The 26547-nt window shown below is 52.7% G+C and overlaps 1 protein-coding gene across 5 annotated transcripts in view; it reads left to right on the forward strand.

Moving 5' to 3' along the window:
• LOC125739743 (polymeric immunoglobulin receptor-like) overlaps positions 1 to 26547 on the forward strand; it is a 136790-nt gene that overhangs the window by 45558 nt on the left and 64685 nt on the right. For all 5 annotated transcript variants that reach the window (XM_049010198.1, XM_049010197.1, XM_049010193.1 and 2 more), the window contains 4 exons: positions 35 to 59; positions 440 to 531; positions 1108 to 1145; positions 1784 to 1927. In XM_049010198.1, the coding sequence (XP_048866155.1) occupies positions 35 to 59; positions 440 to 531; positions 1108 to 1145; positions 1784 to 1927 (299 nt within the window). The remainder of the gene's footprint in view (positions 1 to 34; positions 60 to 439; positions 532 to 1107; positions 1146 to 1783; positions 1928 to 26547) is intronic.

A 26547-nucleotide genomic window follows, 5' to 3' on the forward strand; every position in this document is an offset into this window, starting at 1 on the left:
TCCACTGCTCTCCTTTTCTCTGCACATGATGAAGAAGGAGGGGATAATGAAAAACTGAGGTAAGCATTCAGCAGCATTTACAGTAGTGTGGGGGTCCTGCTAGCAGCATTTACCTGATCACACAGTGATGGGAAACTGTCATTTTAATTTTAAGAAAAAAAGATATTGTTTTTTATTTCATTTTCTTAATAATGAACTTGAGATCCCATCCCATCCAGGGTGAGCCCTTGCCTTGTGCCCTGTGCTGCTGGGGAACGACTGCAGGCCTGTTTTTACAAAATAGTGTAACATGTTGTGTGATAATCTCTAGCTATTTTCATGCTCTTTGTTAATGTCTCCTGTTCCTCACATGTATCCTGTGTAATAGTACAGATGTGGCTGTACCGTGTTTCTATAAAGCATGTAAGGCTTTACTGTTCACATCCACCCTCTTATTCAGCTCTTTGGTCCAGCTGGCTCTGTATGTAGGACTGAGCTTATTGGTGCTGCTGTTGGTCATCATCATCACATGGAAAGTGCGGGACAAATACAGTGAGTGGCAACTTCATGCTTTTATCCTTTTCCAAAGATTGCTTGACAGGGACACAGACAGCAGCATTCTGACACACAGGTCTATGCAGTGAAATTAAAACATAGAACGTGGTCACAACCCTTTGGAAAAGGAATAACAGTGCAGAGCTAAAATCCACTATAGTACAAGCAGGACATCAGAGGACAGCAGCCCTGAAGGAGCCTTTCTAACCCGAACCCTTTCCTCCATGATCCTGCAGACTTTCCTCTGACCCCCTGAGTCTGTGTCCACCCAGCTGAGCTTATAAAAACCTCCCTGAATTAGTTATTCTAACCAGGGCCGGCTGGGATTCACTGATTGGTTACCAGCAAGCTCAGACTGGTAATCAGTTGTCATAGAAATAAGAAAACTATTGCCCCTATTCAGTAGATAGTTTTACTCATTAATTAGACTTGATAATATTTTCAGATGTATGTACATGCTGATTAAAAGTGAATGTGTTTGTTACAAAGCAAGTCATCTGTGTCGGTTAAGGACAGAGACAATGGTGTCAGCAGAATAATTTTCTATTTTTTTCCTCATTTCTTTCCTTGTAGAGAAAAATGTGGCTGGGGGCCAAAATCTAGGAAGGACAGTAAGTTCATGTTTCATATGGGAAGAAATTCTGTCATGCTCCGATCATGCCGATCCTCTTGTGTGCCAAGCCCCCTCACCTACCTCAAGTTGAATCCTCGTGTTATCAGCTGCTCTGTCCTGTGTATTTAAGTCCGCCTCAGAGTATGTTTCCCCATTCAGCGTATTTACGAACCCACAAATGCTACCCAGGGTCATTAACATCTTAATGTTACTGGTGGTCCTTGAGTTCCCGATGGTGTCATCCCCTAATAAATCCCTTGTTTTCCCGATCGTGGCATATATGGTTGCCCGTGTCTTGTATGCACCCTGTACGACCCTCGCATGTCTTTAGCATCATGTAAATTACTCACTTTTATGTACACGCACAAAAAACACATCACGTCTGGGGAATATTAAGGGGACAGTATATGGGATGAGGAGAGCAATTTTTTTGGAAAAAATAAATGAACAGCTTCGGTCTTCCTTAAAACGCGACATTTTGGCGACGAGAATAGAGCTTGCACTTCCACCACCTTCACCTTCTCTTGCACTTCCCGGCGAACTTCCTGTCCCTTGGACTCGCTGGCTGGAATCATTCCAGACATACTCGGATGTCCTGGGACAGCATGAAGAAAGCCATACTTATTCACTGCTTAGGCACGGAAGGACGGCAGATCTTTCGGACGCTCGGACCTGCGGAGATGTATGAAGACGCTGTTTTGCTCCTGGGTTCTCACTTCGCAGCTCCACAAAGTGTCATCCTGTGGCAGATTCTTTTTCGCCGAAGGCGACAGCAGCCGGGTGAGTCCGTACATCATTACGTGGCTAATCTGCGTGGTTTAGCCAGTCTTTGTAAATTTGGTGGCATGCAGGATGAATTCATTCGTGGTCAGCTGGCTGAACACTCTAACCACCCTAAAATTAGAGAGCGACTGTTGATGGCAGCACATGACCTCGCTAGCGCTATACAAGTCGCATTTCAAATTGAAACAGCAGCGGAGTTTACGTCTAAATTACCTTACCCCGCTGTCACCTCGCTCCCTGCACAATAAGTATCTGCATCACAGCCACCTTCGTCAGGACTATCTGAAGTTGGTTCAGACGTGCATTATACACCACGAAAGCAACAACGATGACGCTGTGGGAATTGTGGCTCATTCTCCAATGTGTCGACCCGCCCGTCCGATCCTCCTGGATGCCGTGGAATCCCTGTGTTTACCAGCTGTTTCGAAGTGTCTTCATTAGTTTTGTGTATTTATGTCCAGGTCAGAGAATGTTTCCCTAGTTCTGTCATTGTATTGTTATGGTGATTTTTGTTCCGTATGCCGATCCGGCTCCCTATTAAATCCCTTTTTGTCCTTCGCCTGTTTTCCCAGTCCAAGCTTACCATATCATGACGCCGTGTTACTGGGGCCGGCTGTCTCTCTACATTTAATCACCAATCCCCACTCTTCCCATCTATAACTTCAGTACTTCAGCTCCCATGTTGAGTCCCCTGGCCCTTCATGATGGTGTTACTGCTGAGCTGCGCCACCTGCTGGAGGCAGACATTATTGAGCTAGTTGATGCTTCTCAGTGGATCTCAAATCTGGTGATAGCTAAGTAGAAATGCAGGAGTTTGTGTCGACCTCCGGGCTGTAAACAAGGCCGTCGTCCCTGACAAGTACCCCCTCCCTTCCATAGTAGAACTCACTTCCCACTTTCATGGCTCGATGGTCTTCACAAAACTGGGCCTTCGTCGGAGCTATCTGCAGATCCCTCTCCAGCCTGACAGCCAGAATCTCACGGCTTTTGTGACACATGCTGGAGTGTTTCAGTGCACATGGGTCTCATTTGGGCTTAGCTCTGCCCCCAGCTGCTTCCAGAAGATTATGACTACCATCTTCACTGGCATACCTGGGGTGATTATCTACCTCGATGACATCATGGTCCATGGATTCTGCCTCACGGCTGAGGGCCTCATTCCACTTCAACCTAATATTGAGGCCATTCAGCGTATTTCTGGACCCACGAATGCTAACCAGGTTGTCTCTTTCCTGGGCATGACAGCTTATTACCTGTGTTTTTTGCCTCACTACTCTGCTACCACAGCTCCATTACATCAGCTGCTGCAGAAAGATGCATTTGGATGCCAGCCTGCTTTGAGGCTTTCCAGCTCCGGAAGTCCCATCTCACATCACCTCCTATTCTGGCAAACTTTTCCCTCTCCTGCCCCACCTCTGTCACCTGTGATGCCTCAGCTGTGGCAGTTGGAGCTGTACTGTCACAGCTGCAGGATGGAGTGGACTGGCCCATTGGCTCTGCCTCCCGTGCTCTCACCCCCACCGAACGAAAATATTCCGTGGGCGAACGTGAGGCTCTAGCCTGTGTCTGGGCCTGTGAGCGGTGGCACATGTATCTTTATGGCAGGGCATTTACACTGCGCACTGACCACTAGGCCCTGACAGCCTTGCTTGCAACAGCTAGTACAGGATGCAAACCACAATGACCGGTGGTCTGAGCAACTGCAGCAGTACAATATCATCCTGTTTTACCCCAGGTTGTGATAACGTTGTGGCAGACCTGCTGTCCCGCTACACCCAGTATCCTGCAGCACCTGACTCCATCTCTCAGGAACCAGACCTCAGCCAGATGATGCACACACCACTGAAGGCAGCTGTCTCCTTTGATGAACTCCGGCTGGCCTCAGAACCAGACCCAGTCCTTCCTCAGCTTCGTACATACATTCGCACAGGCTGGCCGACTGAAGTCTCTGCTGAGGTGACCCCTTACCACAGGGTCAGGGATGAGCTTTCATGTTGGAATGAGCACTGCGTAGCTCGTGGAGCTGTCACAGTGGTGCCAAGCAGCCTTCAGGCCCGTGTTCTTAGCATGGCACATGAAGGCCATTTGGGCATTGTACATGTCAAACCACGTTGTAGGGACCTAGTGTGGTGGCCCGGCATTGATAGGGACATAGAAAATCTAGTTAGGGATTGTGCAGCCTGCCTTATGAGCAGGAAAATGGGCCAACCTGCACCACCCCCTCTGCAGCCTCCGGTTTGGCCCATCCTTGGGAACATCTCCAACTGGATATCTGTGGGGAACTACATGGAGTTCCACAACAGCAGCGGTTCCTCCTTGTGGTGTATGATCTCCACTCTAAGTGGCCTGAGGTGGTCTCCACTGGCACTGTCACGGCACGGGTACTCACTGACTTTTTAGACGCCCTCTTTGCTCGATGGGAAGTTCCTCTGGCTATTACTATGGATAATGGGCCCCAATTTGTGTCTGCTGAGTTCGAAGCCTTTCTGACGGATCCAGGCATCCGTCACATCTGCACAGCTTCATATCACCCCCAGGCCGATGGCGGAGCGGAGCGTCTCAATCAGACCCTTAAGTATGGCATCTGAGCCCACTTAGCTGAAGGTTACCCCTTTCAGCGGTGCTCCTTCACACACTGCTCCATTACAGGGCCACCAAGCACAGCACAACAGGCTGCTCACCAGCGTCACTTATGTTGGGCTGCGAACTGCAGCTTCCACTGGATCGACTCAAGGCCAGTGGCCCCTCTCCCTACATGCTGCCACAGGGTGTCCGCCCAGCAGCACAAGATGAAGCTGCGGTTTGATCGGTCTTGGGGGACGAGGAACCCCACTATTGCCGTTTTGGATTAGGTCAGAATCCGCCGCGCTCATCGTGACCACAAGCTGGTCTCATTCTGGTCCCCTCCTATTCAGGTGGCGGGGAAGCTAGGGCCAGCTACCTTTTCTCTTTCTGATGGGTCTCGATGGCACGCTGGCCGCCTCCGCAAGGTGGCAGCTCCGGAATTGGCCAGCCCTCATGTTCATGCTGGCTCCCCTTCATCAGAAGGTGATTGGAACTTACCTATGGAACGAGGTGTGCTCACATCTGAACCCATAGTGCAGCACACTCAATGCCCAGCCGCACATCCATTCGAGTCTACATTGGAGTCCCCTCGAAGATCAGCTCGCATCCAGTCTCGCCCAGGTTACCCAAGGAACTTTGACTGAATTCTGATATGTTGACCTTGCACCTGGCTCTCTGTGCAGTTCATTTAATGTGCTGGGTACGCTAAGTACTATTGTGCTTTTCCATGCCAAATTGTGTTAATATATTGTTTATCTGAAACATTTTAGGGCATCCCAAACAACTGGGTGAGTGCAGTTTGCCGAATTATCATGATTGATTTTGTTTTCTGGGGGGGGGGGGGGAGTAGAGGTTATGTACTCGCACAAGAAATACGTTACGTTTGGGGAATATTAAGGGGACAGTGCGCAGGAAGAGGAGAGCAGGTTTTTTGGGAAAAAATGACTGAACAGCTTCGGTTTACAACCTGTCTCGTGTCTTCCTTAAAACGCGACACCCACCGTTTGCGTACCTGACGGTCCAGCGTCTGACCTTCCTGTGTTTTCATACTGTGTTAGGTCTGGTGCTTGTTGGGTGCTTCTTATTTTCCTGCTAAAGACTGCAAATAAAGAGCGTGTTCTACCCCGACAAGCAAGTCTTTTTGTTCTTTGCTGCTCTCTCAATGTCTTGGTCTGCTTGGTGGTCTCCCCTTGTTATTCAGTACCGGGTGTCGTACTCCCCTTGTTATTCAGTACCGGGTGTCGTACTCCCCTTGTTATTCAGTACCGGGTGTCGATTCTCCCCTTGTTATTCAGTACCGGGTGTCGTACTCCCCTTGTTATTCAGTACCGGGTGTCGATTCTCCCCTTGTTATTCAGTACCGGGTGTCGTACTCCCCTTGTTATTCAGTACCGGGTGTCGGATCTCCCCTTGTTATTCAGTACCGGGTGTCGTACTCCCCTTGTTATTCAGTACCGGGTGTCGGTTCTCCACTTGTTATTCAGTACCGGGTGTCGTACTCCCCTTGTTATTCAGTACCGGGTGTCGATTCTCCCCTTGTTATTCAGTACCGGGTGTCGATTCTCCCCTTGTTATTCAGTACCGGGTGTCGTACTCCCCTTGTTATTCAGTACCGGGTGTCGTACTCCCCTTGTTATTCAGTACCGGGTGTCGATTCTCCCCTTGTTATTCAGTACCGGGTGTCGTACTCCCCTTGTTATTCAGTACTGGGTCTGGCTACAGATGGCAGGAGAGGATGACAAATTGTTGGATGCTTTAGACTACGCTTTCTGCAATGTTTGAGGCCTCAGCTTGCGGGACACGGCTCAGACCACGGCTTCCTAGCTCATCGGTCATGGCTCAGCTCGCTGCCTCCTAGCTCACAGGACGCGGCTCAGCTTGGGGCATCCCAGCTTGCGGAACGCGGCTCAGCTCGTGGCCTCTCAGCTCACGGCTTCCTAGCTCGTGACACGCAGCTCAGCCTGCGGCCTCCTCGCTCGCGCCATGCGGCTCAGCTCAGAGCCTCATTGCTCGCGCCACGCGGCTCAGCTCGTGGTCTTCCAGCTCATGCCACGCAGCACTGTTCACAGCCTCCTACCTCACGCCTTCCTCGAGTGATCTGATGCCGGAAAAAATTGCCCTCCAGAGATTGTATTATTTTATTTTAGCTGGGTTTCTAGGCACAAAATTCTCTAAATATCGCTTTCTTAAAAAGGAGTCCGAGGAGTCTTTTATTTCGAGAAAATATTTAGTAGTGTCCGATATTGACTGGGTCTGGCTACAGATGGCAGGAGAGGATGACAAATTGTTGGATGCTTTAGACTACGATTTCAGCAATGTTTGAGGCCTCAGCTTGCGGGACACGGCTCAGACCACGGCTTCCTAGCTGATCGGTCATGGCTCAGCTCGCTGCCTCCTAGCTCACAGGACGCGGCTCAGCTTGGGGCATCCCAGCTTGCGGAACGCGGCTCAGCTCGTGGCCTCTCAGCTCACGGCTTCCTAGCTCGCGACACGCAGCTCAGCCTGCGGCCTCCTCGCTCGCGCCACGTGGCTCAGCTCAGAGCCTCATTGCTCACGCCACGCGGCTCAGCTCGTGGTCTTCCAGCTCATGCCACGCAGCTCTGTTCACAGCCTCCTACCTCACGCCTTCCTCGAGTGATCTGATGGCGGAAAAAATTGCCCTCCAGAGATTGTATTATTTTATTTTAGCTGGGTTTCTCGGAACAAAATTCTCTAAATATCGCTTTCTTAAAAAGGAGTCCGAGGAGTCTTTTATTTCGAGAAAATATTTAGTAGTGTCCGATATTGACTGGGTCTGGCTACAGATGGCAGGAGAGGATGACAAATTGTTGGATGCTTTAGACTACGATTTCAGCAATGTTTGAGGCCTCTTAGCTTGCGGGACACGGCTCAGACCACGGCTTCCTAGCTCATCGGTCATGGCTCAGCTCGCTGCCTCCTAGCTCACAGGACGCGGCTCAGCTTGGGGCATCCCAGCTTGCGGAACGCGGCTCAGCTCGTGGCCTCTCAGCTCACGGCTTCCTAGCTCGCGACACGCAGCTCAGCCTGCGGCCTCCTCGCTCGCGCCACGCGGCTCAGCTCAGAGCCTCATTGCTCACGCCACGCGGCTCAGCTCGTGGTCTTCCAGCTCATGCCACGCAGCTCTGTTCACAGCCTCCTATCTCACGCCTTCCTCGAGTGATCTGATGGCGGAAAAAATTGCCCTCCAGAGATTGTATTATTTTATTTTAGCTGGGTTTCTCGGAACAAAATTCTCTAAATATCGCTTTCTTAAAAAGGAGTCCGAGGAGTCTTTTATTTCGAGAAAATATTTAGTAGTGTCCGATATTGACTGGGTCTGGCTACAGATGGCAGGAGAGGATGACAAATTGTTGGATGCTTTAGACTACGATTTCAGCAATGTTTGAGGCCTCTTAGCTTGCGGGACACGGCTCAGACCACGGCTTCCTAGCTCATCGGTCATGGCTCAGCTCGCTGCCTCCTAGCTCACAGGACGCGGCTCAGCTTGGGGCATCCCAGCTTGCGGAACGCGGCTCAGCTCGTGGCCTCTCAGCTCACGGCTTCCTAGCTCGCGACACGCAGCTCAGCCTGCGGCCTCCTCGCTCGCGCCACGCGGCTCAGCTCAGAGCCTCATTGCTCACGCCACGCGGCTCAGCTCGTGGTCTTCCAGCTCATGCCACGCAGCTCTGTTCACAGCCTCCTATCTCACGCCTTCCTCGAGTGATCTGATGGCGGAAAAAATTGCCCTCCAGAGATTGCATTATTTTATTTTAGCTGGGTTTCTCGGAACAAAATTCTCTAAATATCGCTTTCTTAAAAAGGAGTCCGAGGAGTCTTTTATTTCGAGAAAATATTTATTAGTGTCCGATATTGACTGGGTCTGGCTACAGATGGCAGGAGAGGATGACAAATTGTTGGATGCTTTAGACTACGATTTCAGCAATGTTTGAGGCCTCTTAGCTTGCGGGACACGGCTCAGACCACGGCTTCCTAGCTCATCGGTCATGGCTCAGCTCGCTGCCTCCTAGCTCACAGGACGCGGCTCAGCTTGGGGCATCCCAGCTTGCGGAACGCGGCTCAGCTCGTGGCCTCTCAGCTCACGGCTTCCTAGCTCGCGACACGCAGCTCAGCCTGCGGCCTCCTCGCTCGCGCCACGCGGCTCAGCTCAGAGCCTCATTGCTCACGCCACGCGGCTCAGCTCGTGGTCTTCCAGCTCATGCCACGCAGCTCTGTTCACAGCCTCCTACCTCACGCCTTCCTCGAGTGATCTGATGGCGGAAAAAATTGCCCTCCAGAGATTGTATTATTTTATTTTAGCTGGGTTTCTCGGAACAAAATTCTCTAAATATCGCTTTCTTAAAAAGGAGTCCGAGGAGTCTTTTATTTCGAGAAAATATTTATTAGTGTCCGATATTGACTGGGTCTGGCTACAGATGGCAGGAGAGGATGACAAATTGTTGGATGCTTTAGACTACGATTTCAGCAATGTTTGAGGCCTCAGCTTGCGGGACACGGCTCAGACCACGGCTTCCTAGCTGATCGGTCATGGCTCAGCTCGCTGCCTCCTAGCTCACAGGACGCGGCTCAGCTTGGGGCATCCCAGCTTGCGGAACGCGGCTCAGCTCGTGGCCTCTCAGCTCACGGCTTCCTAGCTCGCGACACGCAGCTCAGCCTGCGGCCTCCTCGCTCGCGCCACGTGGCTCAGCTCAGAGCCTCATTGCTCACGCCACGCGGCTCAGCTCGTGGTCTTCCAGCTCATGCCACGCAGCTCTGTTCACAGCCTCCTACCTCACGCCTTCCTCGAGTGATCTGATGGCGGAAAAAATTGCCCTCCAGAGATTGTATTATTTTATTTTAGCTGGGTTTCTCGGAACAAAATTCTCTAAATATCGCTTTCTTAAAAAGGAGTCCGAGGAGTCTTTTATTTCGAGAAAATATTTAGTAGTGTCCGATATTGACTGGGTCTGGCTACAGATGGCAGGAGAGGATGACAAATTGTTGGATGCTTTAGACTACGATTTCAGCAATGTTTGAGGCCTCTTAGCTTGCGGGACACGGCTCAGACCACGGCTTCCTAGCTCATCGGTCATGGCTCAGCTCGCTGCCTCCTAGCTCACAGGACGCGGCTCAGCTTGGGGCATCCCAGCTTGCGGAACGCGGCTCAGCTCGTGGCCTCTCAGCTCACGGCTTCCTAGCTCGCGACACGCAGCTCAGCCTGCGGCCTCCTCGCTCGCGCCACGCGGCTCAGCTCAGAGCCTCATTGCTCACGCCACGCGGCTCAGCTCGTGGTCTTCCAGCTCATGCCACGCAGCTCTGTTCACAGCCTCCTATCTCACGCCTTCCTCGAGTGATCTGATGGCGGAAAAAATTGCCCTCCAGAGATTGCATTATTTTATTTTAGCTGGGTTTCTCGGAACAAAATTCTCTAAATATCGCTTTCTTAAAAAGGAGTCCGAGGAGTCTTTTATTTCGAGAAAATATTTATGAGTGTCCGATATTGACTGGGTCTGGCTACAGATGGCAGGAGAGGATGACAAATTGTTGGATGCTTTAGACTACGATTTCAGCAATGTTTGAGGCCTCTTAGCTTGCGGGACACGGCTCAGACCACGGCTTCCTAGCTCATCGGTCATGGCTCAGCTCGCTGCCTCCTAGCTCACAGGACGCGGCTCAGCTTGGGGCATCCCAGCTTGCGGAACGCGGCTCAGCTCGTGGCCTCTCAGCTCACGGCTTCCTAGCTCGCGACACGCAGCTCAGCCTGCGGCCTCCTCGCTCGCGCCACGCGGCTCAGCTCAGAGCCTCATTGCTCACGCCACGCGGCTCAGCTCGTGGTCTTCCAGCTCATGCCACGCAGCTCTGTTCACAGCCTCCTACCTCACGCCTTCCTCGAGTGATCTGATGGCGGAAAAAATTGCCCTCCAGAGATTGTATTATTTTATTTTAGCTGGGTTTCTCGGAACAAAATTCTCTAAATATCGCTTTCTTAAAAAGGAGTCCGAGGAGTCTTTTATTTCGAGAAAATATTTATTAGTGTCCGATATTGACTGGGTCTGGCTACAGATGGCAGGAGAGGATGACAAATTGTTGGATGCTTTAGACTATGATTTCAGCAATGTTTGAGGCCTCTTAGCTTGCGGGACACGGCTCAGACCACGGCTTCCTAGCTCATCGGTCATGGCTCAGCTCGCTGCCTCCTAGCTCACAGGACGCGGCTCAGCTTGGGGCATCCTAGCTTGCGGAACGCGGCTCAGCTCGTGGCCTCTCAGCTCACTGCTTCCTAGCTCGCGACACGCAGCTCAGCCTGCGGCCTCCTCGCTCGCGCCACGCGGCTCAGCTCAGAGCCTCATTGCTCACGCCACGCGGCTCAGCTCGTGGTCTTCCAGCTCATGCCACGCAGCGCTGTTCACAGCCTCCTACCTCACGCCTTCCTCGAGTGATCTGATGCCGGAAAAAATTGCCCTCCAGAGATTGTATTGTTTTATTTTAGCTGGGTTTCTCGGAACAAAATTCTCTAAATATCGCTTTCTTAAAAAGGAGTCCGAGGAGTCTTTTATTTCGAGAAAATATTTATTAGTGTCCGATATTGACTGGGTCTGGCTACAGATGGCAGGAGAGGATGACAAATTGTTGGATGCTTTAGACTACGATTTCAGCAATGTTTGTGGCCTCAGCTTGCGGGACATGGCTCAGACCACGGCTTCCTTGCTCATCGGTCATGGCTCAGCTCGCTGCCTCCTAGCTCACAGGACGCGGCTCAGCTTAGGGCATCCCAGCTTGCGGAACGCGGCTCAGCTCGTGGCCTCTCAGCTCACGGCTTCCTAGCTCGCGACACGCAGCTCAGCCTGCGGCTTCCTCGCTCGCGCCACGCGGCTCAGCTCAGAGCCTCATTGCTCACGCCACGCGGCTCAGCTCGTGGTTTTCTAGCTCATGCCACGCAGCTCTGTTCACAGCCTCGTACCTCACGCCTTCCTCGAGTGATCTGATGGCGGAAAAAATTGCCCTCCAGAGATTGTATTTTTTTATTTTAGCTGGGCTTTTAGGCACAAAATTCTCTAAATATCGCTTTCTTAAAAAGGAGTCCGAGGAGTCTTTTATTTCGAGAAAATATTTATTAGTGTCTGATATTGACTGGGTCTGGCTACAGATGGCAGGAGAGGATGACAAATTGTTGGATGCTTTAGACTACGATTTCAGCAATGTTTGAGGCCTCTTAGCTTGCGGGACACGGCTCAGACCACGGCTTCCTAGCTCATCGGTCATGGCTCAGCTCGCTGCCTCCTAGCTCACAGGACGCGGCTCAGCTTGGGGCATCCCAGCTTGCGGAACGCGGCTCAGCTCGTGGCCTCTCAGCTCACGGTTTCCTAGCTCGTGACACGCAGCTCAGCCTGCGGCCTCCTCGCTCGCGCCACGCGGCTCAGCTCAGAGCCTCATTGCTCACGCCACGCGGCTCAGCTCGTGGTCTTCCAGCTCATGCCACGCAGCTCTGTTCACAGCCTCCTACCTCACGCCTTCCTCGAGTGATCTGATGGCGGAAAAAATTGCCCTCCAGAGATTGTATTATTTTATTTTAGCTGGGTTTCTCGGAACAAAATTCTCTAAATATCGCTTTCTTAAAAAGGAGTCCGAGGAGTCTTTTATTTCGAGAAAATATTTATTAGTGTCCGATATTGACTGGGTCTGGCTACAGATGGCAGGAGAGGATGACAAATTGTTGGATGCTTTAGACTATGATTTCAGCAATGTTTGAGGCCTCTTAGCTTGCGGGACACGGCTCAGACCACGGCTTCCTAGCTCATCGGTCATGGCTCAGCTCGCTGCCTCCTAGCTCACAGGACGCGGCTCAGCTTGGGGCATCCTAGCTTGCGGAACGCGGCTCAGCTCGTGGCCTCTCAGCTCACGGCTTCCTAGCTCGCGACATGCAGCTCAGCCTGCGGCCTCCTCGCTCGCGCCACGCGGCTCAGCCTGCGGCCTCCTCGCTCGCGCCACGCGGCTCAGCTCAGAGCCTCATTGCTCACGCCACGCGGCTCAGCTCGTGGTCTTCCAGCTCATGCCACGCAGCTCTGTTCACAGCCTCCTACCTCACGCCTTCCTCGAGTGATCTGATGGCGGAAAAAATTGCCCTCCAGAGATTGTATTATTTTATTTTAGCTGGGTTTCTCGGAACAAAATTCTCTAAATATCGCTTTCTTAAAAAGGAGTCCGAGGAGTCTTTTATTTCGAGAAAATATTTATTAGTGTCCGATATTGACTGGGTCTGGCTACAGATGGCAGGAGAGGATGACAAATTGTTGGATGCTTTAGACTATGATTTCAGCAATGTTTGAGGCCTCTTAGCTTGCGGGACACGGCTCAGACCACGGCTTCCTAGCTCATCGGTCATGGCTCAGCTCGCTGCCTCCTAGCTCACAGGACGCGGCTCAGCTTGGGGCATCCTAGCTTGCGGAACGCGGCTCAGCTCGTGGCCTCTCAGCTCACGGCTTCCTAGCTCGCGACATGCAGCTCAGCCTGCGGCCTCCTCGCTCGCGCCACGCGGCTCAGCCTGCGGCCTCCTCGCTCGCGCCACGCGGCTCAGCTCAGAGCCTCATTGCTCACACCACGCGGCTCAGCTCGTGGTCTTCCAGCTCATGCCACGCAGCTCTGTTCACAGCCTCCTATCTCACGCCTTCCTCGAGTGATCTGATGGCGGAAAAAATTGCCCTCCAGAGATTGCATTATTTTATTTTAGCTGGTTTTCTCGGAACAAAATTCTCTAAATATCGCTTTCTTAAAAAGGAGTCCCAGGAGTCTTTTATTTCGAGAAAATATTTATTAGTGTCCGATATTGACTGGGTCTGGCTACAGATGGCAGGAGAGGATGACAAGTTGTTGGATGCTTTAGACTATGATTTTAGCAATGTTTGAGGCCTCAGCTTGCGGGACACGGCTCAGACCACGGCTTCCTAGCTCATCGCTCATGGCTCAGCTCGCTGCCTCCTATCTCACAGGACGCGGCTCAGCTTGGGGCATCCCAGCTTGCGGAACGCGGCTCAGCTCGTGGCCTCTCAGCTCACGGCTTCCTAGCTCGCGACACGCAGCTCAGCCTGCGGCCTCCTCGCTCGCGCCACGCGGCTCAGCTCAGAGCCTCATTGCTCACGCCACGCGGCTCAGCTCGTGGTCTTCCAGCTCATGCCACGCAGCTCTGTTCACAGCCTCCTATCTCACGCCTTCCTCGAGTGATCTGATGGCGGAAACAATTGCCCTCCAGAGATTGCATTATTTTATTTTAGCTGGGTTTCTCGGAACAAAATTCTCTAAATATCGCTTTCTTAAAAAGGAGTCCGAGGAGTCTTTTATTTCGAGAAAATATTTATGAGTGTCCGATATTGACTGGGTCTGGCTACAGATGGCAGGAGAGGATGACAAATTGTTGGATGCTTTAGACTACGATTTCAGCAATGTTTGAGGCCTCTTAGCTTGCGGGACACGGCTCAGACCACGGCTTCCTAGCTCATCGGTCATGGCTCAGCTCGCTGCCTCCTAGCTCACAGGACGCGGCTCAGCTTGGGGCATCCCAGCTTGCGGAACGCGGCTCAGCTCGTGGCCTCTCAGCTCACGGCTTCCTAGCTCGCGACACGCAGCTCAGCCTGCGGCCTCCTCGCTCGCGCCACGCGGCTCAGCTCAGAGCCTCATTGCTCACGCCACGCGGCTCAGCTCGTGGTCTTCCAGCTCATGCCACGCAGCTCTGTTCACAGCCTCCTACCTCACGCCTTCCTCGAGTGATCTGATGGCGGAAAAAATTGCCCTCCAGAGATTGTATTATTTTATTTTAGCTGGGTTTCTCGGAACAAAATTCTCTAAATATCGCTTTCTTAAAAAGGAGTCCGAGGAGTCTTTTATTTCGAGAAAATATTTATTAGTGTCCGATATTGACTGGGTCTGGCTACAGATGGCAGGAGAGGATGACAAATTGTTGGATGCTTTAGACTATGATTTCAGCAATGTTTGAGGCCTCTTAGCTTGCGGGACACGGCTCAGACCACGGCTTCCTAGCTCATCGGTCATGGCTCAGCTCGCTGCCTCCTAGCTCACAGGACGCGGCTCAGCTTGGGGCATCCTAGCTTGCGGAACGCGGCTCAGCTCGTGGCCTCTCAGCTCACTGCTTCCTAGCTCGCGACACGCAGCTCAGCCTGCGGCCTCCTCGCTCGCGCCACGCGGCTCAGCTCAGAGCCTCATTGCTCACGCCACGCGGCTCAGCTCGTGGTCTTCCAGCTCATGCCACGCAGCGCTGTTCACAGCCTCCTACCTCACGCCTTCCTCGAGTGATCTGATGCCGGAAAAAATTGCCCTCCAGAGATTGTATTGTTTTATTTTAGCTGGGTTTCTCGGAACAAAATTCTCTAAATATCGCTTTCTTAAAAAGGAGTCCGAGGAGTCTTTTATTTCGAGAAAATATTTATTAGTGTCCGATATTGACTGGGTCTGGCTACAGATGGCAGGAGAGGATGACAAATTGTTGGATGCTTTAGACTACGATTTCAGCAATGTTTGTGGCCTCAGCTTGCGGGACATGGCTCAGACCACGGCTTCCTTGCTCATCGGTCATGGCTCAGCTCGCTGCCTCCTAGCTCACAGGACGCGGCTCAGCTTAGGGCATCCCAGCTTGCGGAACGCGGCTCAGCTCGTGGCCTCTCAGCTCACGGCTTCCTAGCTCGCGACACGCAGCTCAGCCTGCGGCTTCCTCGCTCGCGCCACGCGGCTCAGCTCAGAGCCTCATTGCTCACGCCACGCGGCTCAGCTCGTGGTTTTCTAGCTCATGCCACGCAGCTCTGTTCACAGCCTCGTACCTCACGCCTTCCTCGAGTGATCTGATGGCGGAAAAAATTGCCCTCCAGAGATTGTATTTTTTTATTTTAGCTGGGCTTTTAGGCACAAAATTCTCTAAATATCGCTTTCTTAAAAAGGAGTCCGAGGAGTCTTTTATTTCGAGAAAATATTTATTAGTGTCTGATATTGACTGGGTCTGGCTACAGATGGCAGGAGAGGATGACAAATTGTTGGATGCTTTAGACTACGATTTCAGCAATGTTTGAGGCCTCTTAGCTTGCGGGACACGGCTCAGACCACGGCTTCCTAGCTCATCGGTCATGGCTCAGCTCGCTGCCTCCTAGCTCACAGGACGCGGCTCAGCTTGGGGCATCCCAGCTTGCGGAACGCGGCTCAGCTCGTGGCCTCTCAGCTCACGGTTTCCTAGCTCGTGACACGCAGCTCAGCCTGCGGCCTCCTCGCTCGCGCCACGCGGCTCAGCTCAGAGCCTCATTGCTCACGCCACGCGGCTCAGCTCGTGGTCTTCCAGCTCATGCCACGCAGCTCTGTTCACAGCCTCCTACCTCACGCCTTCCTCGAGTGATCTGATGGCGGAAAAAATTGCCCTCCAGAGATTGTATTATTTTATTTTAGCTGGGTTTCTCGGAACAAAATTCTCTAAATATCGCTTTCTTAAAAAGGAGTCCGAGGAGTCTTTTATTTCGAGAAAATATTTATTAGTGTCCGATATTGACTGGGTCTGGCTACAGATGGCAGGAGAGGATGACAAATTGTTGGATGCTTTAGACTATGATTTCAGCAATGTTTGAGGCCTCTTAGCTTGCGGGACACGGCTCAGACCACGGCTTCCTAGCTCATCGGTCATGGCTCAGCTCGCTGCCTCCTAGCTCACAGGACGCGGCTCAGCTTGGGGCATCCTAGCTTGCGGAACGCGGCTCAGCTCGTGGCCTCTCAGCTCACGGCTTCCTAGCTCGCGACATGCAGCTCAGCCTGCGGCCTCCTCGCTCGCGCCACGCGGCTCAGCCTGCGGCCTCCTCGCTCGCGCCACGCGGCTCAGCTCAGAGCCTCATTGCTCACGCCACGCGGCTCAGCTCGTGGTCTTCCAGCTCATGCCACGCAGCTCTGTTCACAGCCTCCTACCTCACGCCTTCCTCGAGTGATCTGATGGCGGAAAAAATTGCCCTCCAGAGATTGTATTATTTTATTTTAGCTGGGTTTCTCGGAACAAAATTCTCTAAATATCCCTTTCTTAAAAAGGAGTCCGAGGAGTCTTTTATTTCGAGAAAATATTTATTAGTGTCCGATATTGACTGGGTCTGGCTACAGATGGCAGGAGAGGATGACAAATTGTTGGATGCTTTAGACTATGATTTCAGCAATGTTTGAGGCCTCTTAGCTTGCGGGACACGGCTCAGACCACGGCTTCCTAGCTCATCGGTCATGGCTCAGCTCGCTGCCTCCTAGCTCACAGGACGCGGCTCAGCTTGGGGCATCCTAGCTTGCGGAACGCGGCTCAGCTCGTGGCCTCTCAGCTCACGGCTTCCTAGCTCGCGACATGCAGCTCAGCCTGCGGCCTCCTCGCTCGCGCCACGCGGCTCAGCCTGCGGCCTCCTCGCTCGCGCCACGCGGCTCAGCTCAGAGCCTCATTGCTCACACCACGCGGCTCAGCTCGTGGTCTTCCAGCTCATGCCACGCAGCTCTGTTCACAGCCTCCTATCTCACGCCTTCCTCGAGTGATCTGATGGCGGAAAAAATTGCCCTCCAGAGATTGCATTATTTTATTTTAGCTGGTTTTCTCGGAACAAAATTCTCTAAATATCGCTTTCTTAAAAAGGAGTCCCAGGAGTCTTTTATTTCGAGAAAATATTTATTAGTGTCCGATATTGACTGGGTCTGGCTACAGATGGCAGGAGAGGATGACAAGTTGTTGGATGCTTTAGACTATGATTTTAGCAATGTTTGAGGCCTCAGCTTGCGGGACACGGCTCAGACCACGGCTTCCTAGCTCATCGCTCATGGCTCAGCTCGCTGCCTCCTATCTCACAGGACGCGGCTCAGCTTGGGGCATCCCAGCTTGCGGAACGCGGCTCAGCTCGTGGCCTCTCAGCTCACGGCTTCCTAGCTCGCGACACGCAGCTCAGCCTGCGGCCTCCTCGCTCGCGCCACGCGGCTCAGCTCAGAGCCTCATTGCTCACGCCACGCGGCTCAGCTCGTGGTCTTCCAGCTCATGCCACGCAGCTCTGTTCACAGCCTCCTACCTCACGCCTTCCTCGAGTGATCTGATGGCGGAAACAATTGCCCTCCAGAGATTGTATTATTTTATTTTAGCTGGGTTTCTCGGAACAAAATTCTCTAAATATCGCTTTCTTAAAAAGGAGTCCGAGGAGTCTTTTATTTCGAGAAAATATTTATTAGTGTCCGATATTGACTGGGTCTGGCTACAGATGGCAGGAGAGGATGACAAATTGTTGGATGCTTTAGACTACGATTTCAGCAATGTTTGAGGCCTCTTAGCTTGCGGGACACGGCTCAGACCACGGCTTCCTAGCTCATCGTTCATGGCTCAGCTCGCTGCCTCCTAGCTCACAGGACGCGGCTCAGCTTGGGGCATCCCAGCTTGCGGAACGCGGCTCAGCTCGTGGCTTCTCAGCTCACGGCTTCCTAGCTCGCGACACGCAGCTCAGCCTGCGGCCTCCTCGCTCGCGCCACGCGGCTCAGCTCAGAGCCTCATTGCTCACGCCACGCGGCTCAGCTCGTGGTCTTCCAGCTCATGCCACGCAGCGCTGTTCACAGCCTCCTACCTCACGCCTTCCTCGAGTGATCTGATGGCGGAAAAAATTGCCCTCCAGAGATTGTATTATTTTATTTTAGCTGGGTTTCTCGGAACAAAATTCTCTAAATATCGCTTTCTTAAAAAGGAGTCCGAGGAGTCTTTTATTTCGAGAAAATATTTATTAGTGTCCGATATTGACTGGGTCTGGCTACAGATGGCAGGAGAGGATGACAAATTGTTGGATGCTTTAGACTATGATTTCAGCAATGTTTGAGGCCTCTTAGCTTGCGGGACACGGCTCAGACCACGGCTTCCTAGCTCATCGGTCATGGCTCAGCTCGCTGCCTCCTAGCTCACAGGACGCGGCTCAGCTTGGGGCATCCCAGCTTGCGGAACGCGGCTCAGCTCGTGGCCTCTCAGCTCACGGCTTCCTAGCTCGCGACACGCAGCTCAGCCTGCGGCCTCCTCGCTCGCGCCACGCGGCTCAGCTCAGAGCCTCATTGCTCGCGCCACGCGGCTCAGCTCGTGGTCTTCCAGCTCATGCCACGCAGCTCTGTTCACAGCCTCCTACCTCACGCCTTCCTCGAGTGATCTGATGGCGGAAAAAATTGCCCTCCAGAGATTGTATTATTTTATTTTAGCTGGGCTTCTAGGCACAAAATTCTCTAAATATCGCTTTCTTAAAAAGGAGTCCGAGGAGTCTTTTATTTCGAGAAAATATTTATTAGTGTCCGATATTGACTGGGTCTGGCTACAGATGGCAGGAGAGGATGACAAATTGTTGGATGCTTTAGACTACGATTTCAGCAATGTTTTTGAGGCCTCTTAGCTTGCGGGACACGGCTCAGACCATGGCTTCCTAGCTCATCGGTCATGGCTCAGCTCGCTGCCTCCTAGCTCACAGGACGCGGCTCAGCTTGGGGCATCCCAGCTTGCGGAACGCGGCTCAGCTCGTGGCCTCTCAGCTCACGGCTTCCTAGCTCGCGACACGCAGCTCAGCCTGCGGCCTCCTCGCTCGCGCCACGCGGCTCAGCTCAGAGCCTCATTGCTCACGCCACGCGGCTCAGCTCGTGGTCTTCCAGCTCATGCCACGCAGCTCTGTTCACAGCCTCCTACCTCACGCCTTCCTCGAGTGATCTGATGGCGGAAAAAAATGCCCTCCAGAGATTGTATTTTTTATTTTAGCTGGGCTTCTAGGCACAAAATTCTCTAAATATCACTTTCTTAAAAAGGAGTCCGAGGAGTCTTTTATTTCGAGAAAATATTTATTAGTGTCCGATATTGACTGGGTCTGGCTACAGATGGCAGGAGAGGATGACAAATTGTTGGAGGCTTTAGACTATGATTTCAGCAATGTTTGAGGCCTCTTAGCTTGCGGGACACGGCTCAGACCACGGCTTCCTAGCTCATCGGTCATGGCTCAGCTCGCTGCCTCCTAGCTCACAGGACGCGGCTCAGCTTGGGGCATCCCAGCTTGCGGAACGCGGCTCAGCTCGTGGCCTCTCAGCTCACGGCTTCCTAGCTCGCGACACGCAGCTCAGCCTGCGGCCTCCTCGCTCGCGCCACGCAGCTCAGCTCAGAGCCTCATTGCTCACGCCACGCGGCTCAGCTCGTGGGCTTCCAGCTCATGCCACGCAGCGCTGTTCACAGCCTCCTACCTCACGCCTTCCTCGAGTGATCTGATGGCGGAAAAAATTGCCCTCCAGAGATTGTATTATTTTATTTTAGCTGGGCTTCTAGGCACAAAATTCTCTAAATATCGCTTTCTTAAAAAGGAGTCCGAGGAGTCTTTTATTTCGAGAAAATATTTATTAGTGTCCGATATTGACTGGGTCTGGCTACAGATGGCAGGAGAGGATGACAAATTTTTGGATGCTTTAGACTACGATTTCAGCAGTGTTTTTGAGGCCTCTTAGCTTGCGGGACACGGCTCAGACCACGGCTTCCTAGCTCATCGGTCATGGCTCAGCTCGCTGCCTCCTAGCTCACAGGACGCGGCTCAGCTTGGGGCATCCCAGCTTGCGGAACGCGGCTCAGCTCGTGGCCTCTCAGCTCACGGCTTCCTAGCTCGCGACACGCAGCTCAGCCTGCTGCCTCCTCGCTCGCGCCACGCGGCTCAGCTCAGAGCCTCATTGCTCACGCCACGCGGCTCAGCTCGTGGTCTTCCAGCTCATGCCACGCAGCTCTGTTCACAGCCTCCTACCTCACGCCTTCCTCGAGTGATCTGATGGCGGAAAAAATTGCCCTCCAGAGATTGTATTTTTTATTTTAGCTGGGCTTCTAGGCACAAAATTCTCTAAATATCACTTTCTTAAAAAGGAGTCCGAGGAGTCTTTTATTTCGAGAAAATATTTATTAGTGTCCGATATTGACTGGGTCTGGCTACAGATGGCAGGAGAGGATGACAAATTGTTGGATGCTTTAGACTACGATTTCAGCAATGTTTTTGAGGCCTCTTAGCTTGCGGGACACGGCTCAGACCACGGCTTCCTAGCTCATCGGTCATGGCTCAGCTCGCTGCCTCCTAGCTCACAGGACGCGGCTCAGCTTGGGGCATCCCAGCTTGCGGAACGCGGCTCAGCTCGTGGCCTCTCAGCTCACGGCTTCCTAGCTCGCGACACGCAGCTCAGCCTGCGGCCTCCTCGCTCGCGCCACGCGGCTCAGCTCAGAGCCTCATTGCTCACGCCACGCGGCTCAGCTCGTGGTCTTCCAGCTCATGCCACGCAGCTCTGTTCACAGCCTCCTACCTCACGCCTTCCTCGAGTGATCTGATGGCGGAAAAAAATGCCCTCCAGAGATTGTATTTTTTATTTTAGCTGGGCTTCTAGGCACAAAATTCTCTAAATATCACTTTCTTAAAAAGGAGTCCGAGGAGTCTTTTATTTCGAGAAAATATTTATTAGTGTCCGATATTGACTGGGTCTGGCTACAGATGGCAGGAGAGGATGACAAATTGTTGGAGGCTTTAGACTATGATTTCAGCAATGTTTGAGGCCTCTTAGCTTGCGGGACACGGCTCAGACCACGGCTTCCTAGCTCATCGGTCATGGCTCAGCTCGCTGCCTCCTAGCTCACAGGACGCGGCTCAGCTTGGGGCATCCCAGCTTGCGGAACGCGGCTCAGCTCGTGGCCTCTCAGCTCACGGCTTCCTAGCTCGCGACACGCAGCTCAGCCTGCGGCCTCCTCGCTCGCGCCACGCAGCTCAGCTCAGAGCCTCATTGCTCACGCCACGCGGCTCAGCTCGTGGGCTTCCAGCTCATGCCACGCAGCGCTGTTCACAGCCTCCTACCTCACGCCTTCCTCGAGTGATCTGATGGCGGAAAAAATTGCCCTCCAGAGATTGTATTATTTTATTTTAGCTGGGCTTCTAGGCACAAAATTCTCTAAATATCACTTTCTTAAAAAGGAGTCCGAGGAGTCTTTTATTTCGAGAAAATATTTATTAGTGTCCGATATTGACTGGGTCTGGCTACAGATGGCAGGAGAGGATGACAAATTGTTGGATGCTTTAGACTACGATTTCAGCAATGTTTTTGAGGCCTCTTAGCTTGCGGGACACGGCTCAGACCACGGCTTCCTAGCTCATCGGTCATGGCTCAGCTCGCTGCCTCCTAGCTCACAGGACGCGGCTCAGCTTGGGGCATCCCAGCTTGCGGAACGCGGCTCAGCTCGTGGCCTCTCAGCTCACGGCTTCCTAGCTCGCGACACGCAGCTCAGCCTGCTGCCTCCTCGCTCGCGCCACGCGGCTCAGCTCAGAGCCTCATTGCTCACGCCACGTGGCTCAGCTCGTGGTCTTCCAGCTCATGCCACGCAGCTCTGTTCACAGCCTCCTACCTCACGCCTTCCTCGAGTGATCTGATGGCGGAAAAAATTGCCCTCCAGAGATTGTATTTTTTATTTTAGCTGGGCTTCTAGGCACAAAATTCTCTAAATATCACTTTCTTAAAAAGGAGTCCGAGGAGTCTTTTATTTCGAGAAAATATTTATTAGTGTCCGATATTGACTGGGTCTGGCTACAGATGGCAGGAGAGGATGACAAATTGTTGGATGCTTTAGACTACGATTTCAGCAATGTTTTTGAGGCCTCTTAGCTTGCGGGACACGGCTCAGACCACGGCTTCCTAGCTCATCGGTCATGGCTCAGCTCGCTGCCTCCTAGCTCACAGGACGCGGCTCAGCTTGGGGCATCCCAGCTTGCGGAACGCGGCTCAGCTCGTGGCCTCTCAGCTCACGGCTTCCTAGCTCGCGACACGCAGCTCAGCCTGCGGCCTCCTCGCTCGCGCCACGCGGCTCAGCTCAGAGCCTCATTGCTCACGCCACGCGGCTCAGCTCGTGGTCTTCCAGCTCATGCCACGCAGCTCTGTTCACAGCCTCCTACCTCACGCCTTCCTCGAGTGATCTGATGGCGGAAAAAAATGCCCTCCAGAGATTGTATTTTTTATTTTAGCTGGGCTTCTAGGCACAAAATTCTCTAAATATCACTTTCTTAAAAAGGAGTCCGAGGAGTCTTTTATTTCGAGAAAATATTTATTAGTGTCCGATATTGACTGGGTCTGGCTACAGATGGCAGGAGAGGATGACAAATTGTTGGAGGCTTTAGACTATGATTTCAGCAATGTTTGAGGCCTCTTAGCTTGCGGGACACGGCTCAGACCACGGCTTCCTAGCTCATCGGTCATGGCTCAGCTCGCTGCCTCCTAGCTCACAGGACGCGGCTCAGCTTGGGGCATCCCAGCTTGCGGAACGCGGCTCAGCTCGTGGCCTCTCAGCTCACGGCTTCCTAGCTCGCGACACGCAGCTCAGCCTGCGGCCTCCTCGCTCGCGCCACGCAGCTCAGCTCAGAGCCTCATTGCTCACGCCACGCGGCTCAGCTCGTGGGCTTCCAGCTCATGCCACGCAGCGCTGTTCACAGCCTCCTACCTCACGCCTTCCTCGAGTGATCTGATGGCGGAAAAAATTGCCCTCCAGAGATTGTATTATTTTATTTTAGCTGGGCTTCTAGGCACAAAATTCTCTAAATATCGCTTTCTTAAAAAGGAGTCCGAGGAGTCTTTTATTTCGAGAAAATATTTATTAGTGTCCGATATTGACTGGGTCTGGCTACAGATGGCAGGAGAGGATGACAAATTTTTGGATGCTTTAGACTACGATTTCAGCAGTGTTTTTGAGGCCTCTTAGCTTGCGGGACACGGCTCAGACCACGGCTTCCTAGCTCATCGGTCATGGCTCAGCTCGCTGCCTCCTAGCTCACAGGATGCGGCTCAGCTTGGGGCATCCCAGCTTGCGGAACGCGGCTCAGCTCGTGGCCTCTCAGCTCACGGCTTCCTAGCTCGCGACACGCAGCTCAGCCTGCTGCCTCCTCGCTCGCGCCACGCGGCTCAGCTCAGAGCCTCATTGCTCACGCCACGCGGCTCAGCTCGTGGTCTTCCAGCTCATGCCACGCAGCTCTGTTCACAGCCTCCTACCTCACGCCTTCCTCGAGTGATCTGATGGCGGAAAAAAATGCCCTCCAGAGATTGTATTTTTTATTTTAGCTGGGCTTCTAGGCACAAAATTCTCTAAATATCACTTTCTTAAAAAGGAGTCCGAGGAGTCTTTTATTTCGAGAAAATATTTATTAGTGTCCGATATTGACTGGGTCTGGCTACAGATGGCAGGAGAGGATGACAAATTGTTGGATGCTTTAGACTACGATTTCAGCAATGTTTTTGAGGCCTCTTAGCTTGCGGGACACGGCTCAGACCACGGCTTCCTAGCTCATCGGTCATGGCTCAGCTCGCTGCCTCCTAGCTCACAGGACGCGGCTCAGCTTGGGGCATCCCAGCTTGCGGAACGCGGCTCAGCTCGTGGCCTCTCAGCTCACGGCTTCCTAGCTCGCGACACGCAGCTCAGCCTGCTGCCTCCTCGCTCGCGCCACGCGGCTCAGCTCAGAGCCTCATTGCTCACGCCACGTGGCTCAGCTCGTGGTCTTCCAGCTCATGCCACGCAGCTCTGTTCACAGCCTCCTACCTCACGCCTTCCTCGAGTGATCTGATGGCGGAAAAAATTGCCCTCCAGAGATTGTATTTTTTATTTTAGCTGGGCTTCTAGGCACAAAATTCTCTAAATATCACTTTCTTAAAAAGGAGTCCGAGGAGTCTTTTATTTCGAGAAAATATTTATTAGTGTCCGATATTGACTGGGTCTGGCTACAGATGGCAGGAGAGGATGACAAATTGTTGGATGCTTTAGACTACGATTTCAGCAATGTTTTTGAGGCCTCTTAGCTTGCGGGACACGGCTCAGACCACGGCTTCCTAGCTCATCGGTCATGGCTCAGCTCGCTGCCTCCTAGCTCACAGGACGCGGCTCAGCTTGGGGCATCCCAGCTTGCGGAACGCGGCTCAGCTCGTGGCCTCTCAGCTCACGGCTTCCTAGCTCGCGACACGCAGCTCAGCCTGCGGCCTCCTCGCTCGCGCCACGCGGCTCAGCTCAGAGCCTCATTGCTCACGCCACGCGGCTCAGCTCGTGGTCTTCCAGCTCATGCCACGCAGCTCTGTTCACAGCCTCCTACCTCACGCCTTCCTCGAGTGATCTGATGGCGGAAAAAAATGCCCTCCAGAGATTGTATTTTTTATTTTAGCTGGGCTTCTAGGCACAAAATTCTCTAAATATCACTTTCTTAAAAAGGAGTCCGAGGAGTCTTTTATTTCGAGAAAATATTTATTAGTGTCCGATATTGACTGGGTCTGGCTACAGATGGCAGGAGAGGATGACAAATTGTTGGAGGCTTTAGACTATGATTTCAGCAATGTTTGAGGCCTCTTAGCTTGCGGGACACGGCTCAGACCACGGCTTCCTAGCTCATCGGTCATGGCTCAGCTCGCTGCCTCCTAGCTCACAGGACGCGGCTCAGCTTGGGGCATCCCAGCTTGCGGAACGCGGCTCAGCTCGTGGCCTCTCAGCTCACGGCTTCCTAGCTCGCGACACGCAGCTCAGCCTGCGGCCTCCTCGCTCGCGCCACGCAGCTCAGCTCAGAGCCTCATTGCTCACGCCACGCGGCTCAGCTCGTGGGCTTCCAGCTCATGCCACGCAGCGCTGTTCACAGCCTCCTACCTCACGCCTTCCTCGAGTGATCTGATGGCGGAAAAAATTGCCCTCCAGAGATTGTATTATTTTATTTTAGCTGGGCTTCTAGGCACAAAATTCTCTAAATATCGCTTTCTTAAAAAGGAGTCCGAGGAGTCTTTTATTTCGAGAAAATATTTATTAGTGTCCGATATTGACTGGGTCTGGCTACAGATGGCAGGAGAGGATGACAAATTTTTGGATGCTTTAGACTACGATTTCAGCAGTGTTTTTGAGGCCTCTTAGCTTGCGGGACACGGCTCAGACCACGGCTTCCTAGCTCATCGGTCATGGCTCAGCTCGCTGCCTCCTAGCTCACAGGACGCGGCTCAGCTTGGGGCATCCCAGCTTGCGGAACGCGGCTCAGCTCGTGGCCTCTCAGCTCACGGCTTCCTAGCTCGCGACACGCAGCTCAGCCTGCTGCCTCCTCGCTCGCGCCACGCGGCTCAGCTCAGAGCCTCATTGCTCACGCCACGCGGCTCAGCTCGTGGTCTTCCAGCTCATGCCACGCAGCTCTGTTCACAGCCTCCTACCTCACGCCTTCCTCGAGTGATCTGATGGCGGAAAAAATTGCCCTCCAGAGATTGTATTTTTTATTTTAGCTGGGCTTCTAGGCACAAAATTCTCTACATATCACTTTCTTAAAAAGGAGTCCGAGGAGTCTTTTATTTCGAGAAAATATTTATTAGTGTCCGATATTGACTGGGTCTGGCTACAGATGGCAGGAGAGGATGACAAATTGTTGGATGCTTTAGACTACGATTTCAGCAATGTTTTTGAGGCCTCTTAGCTTGCGGGACACGGCTCAGACCACGGCTTCCTAGCTCATCGGTCATGGCTCAGCTCGCTGCCTCCTAGCTCACAGGACGCGGCTCAGCTTGGGGCATCCCGGCTCAGCTCGTGGCCTCTCAGCTCACGGCTTCCTAGCTCGCGACATGCAGCTCAGCCTGCGGCCTCCTCGCTCGCGCCACGCGGCTCAGCTCAGAGCCTCATTGCTCAAGCCACGCGGCTCAGCTCGTGGTCTTCCAGCTCATGCCACGCAGCTCTGTTCACAGCCTCCTATCTCACGCCTTCCTCGAGTGATCTGATGGCGGAAAAAATTGCCCTCCAGAGATTGTATTTTTTATTTTAGCTGGGCTTCTAGGCACAAAATTCTCTAAATATCACTTTCTTAAAAAGGAGTCCGAGGAGTCTTTTATTTCGACAAAATATTTATTAGTGTCCGATATTGACTGGGTCTGGCTACAGATGGCAGGAGAGGATGACAAATTGTTGGAGGCTTTAGACTACGATTTCAGCAATGTTTTTGAGGCCTCTTAGCTTGCGGGACACGGCTCAGACCGCGGCCTCCTAGCTCACAGGACACGGC

This window comes from Brienomyrus brachyistius, chromosome 4 (genome assembly GCF_023856365.1).
Source record: "Brienomyrus brachyistius isolate T26 chromosome 4, BBRACH_0.4, whole genome shotgun sequence".
In the NCBI taxonomy this organism is placed as follows: domain Eukaryota; kingdom Metazoa; phylum Chordata; class Actinopteri; order Osteoglossiformes; family Mormyridae; genus Brienomyrus; species Brienomyrus brachyistius.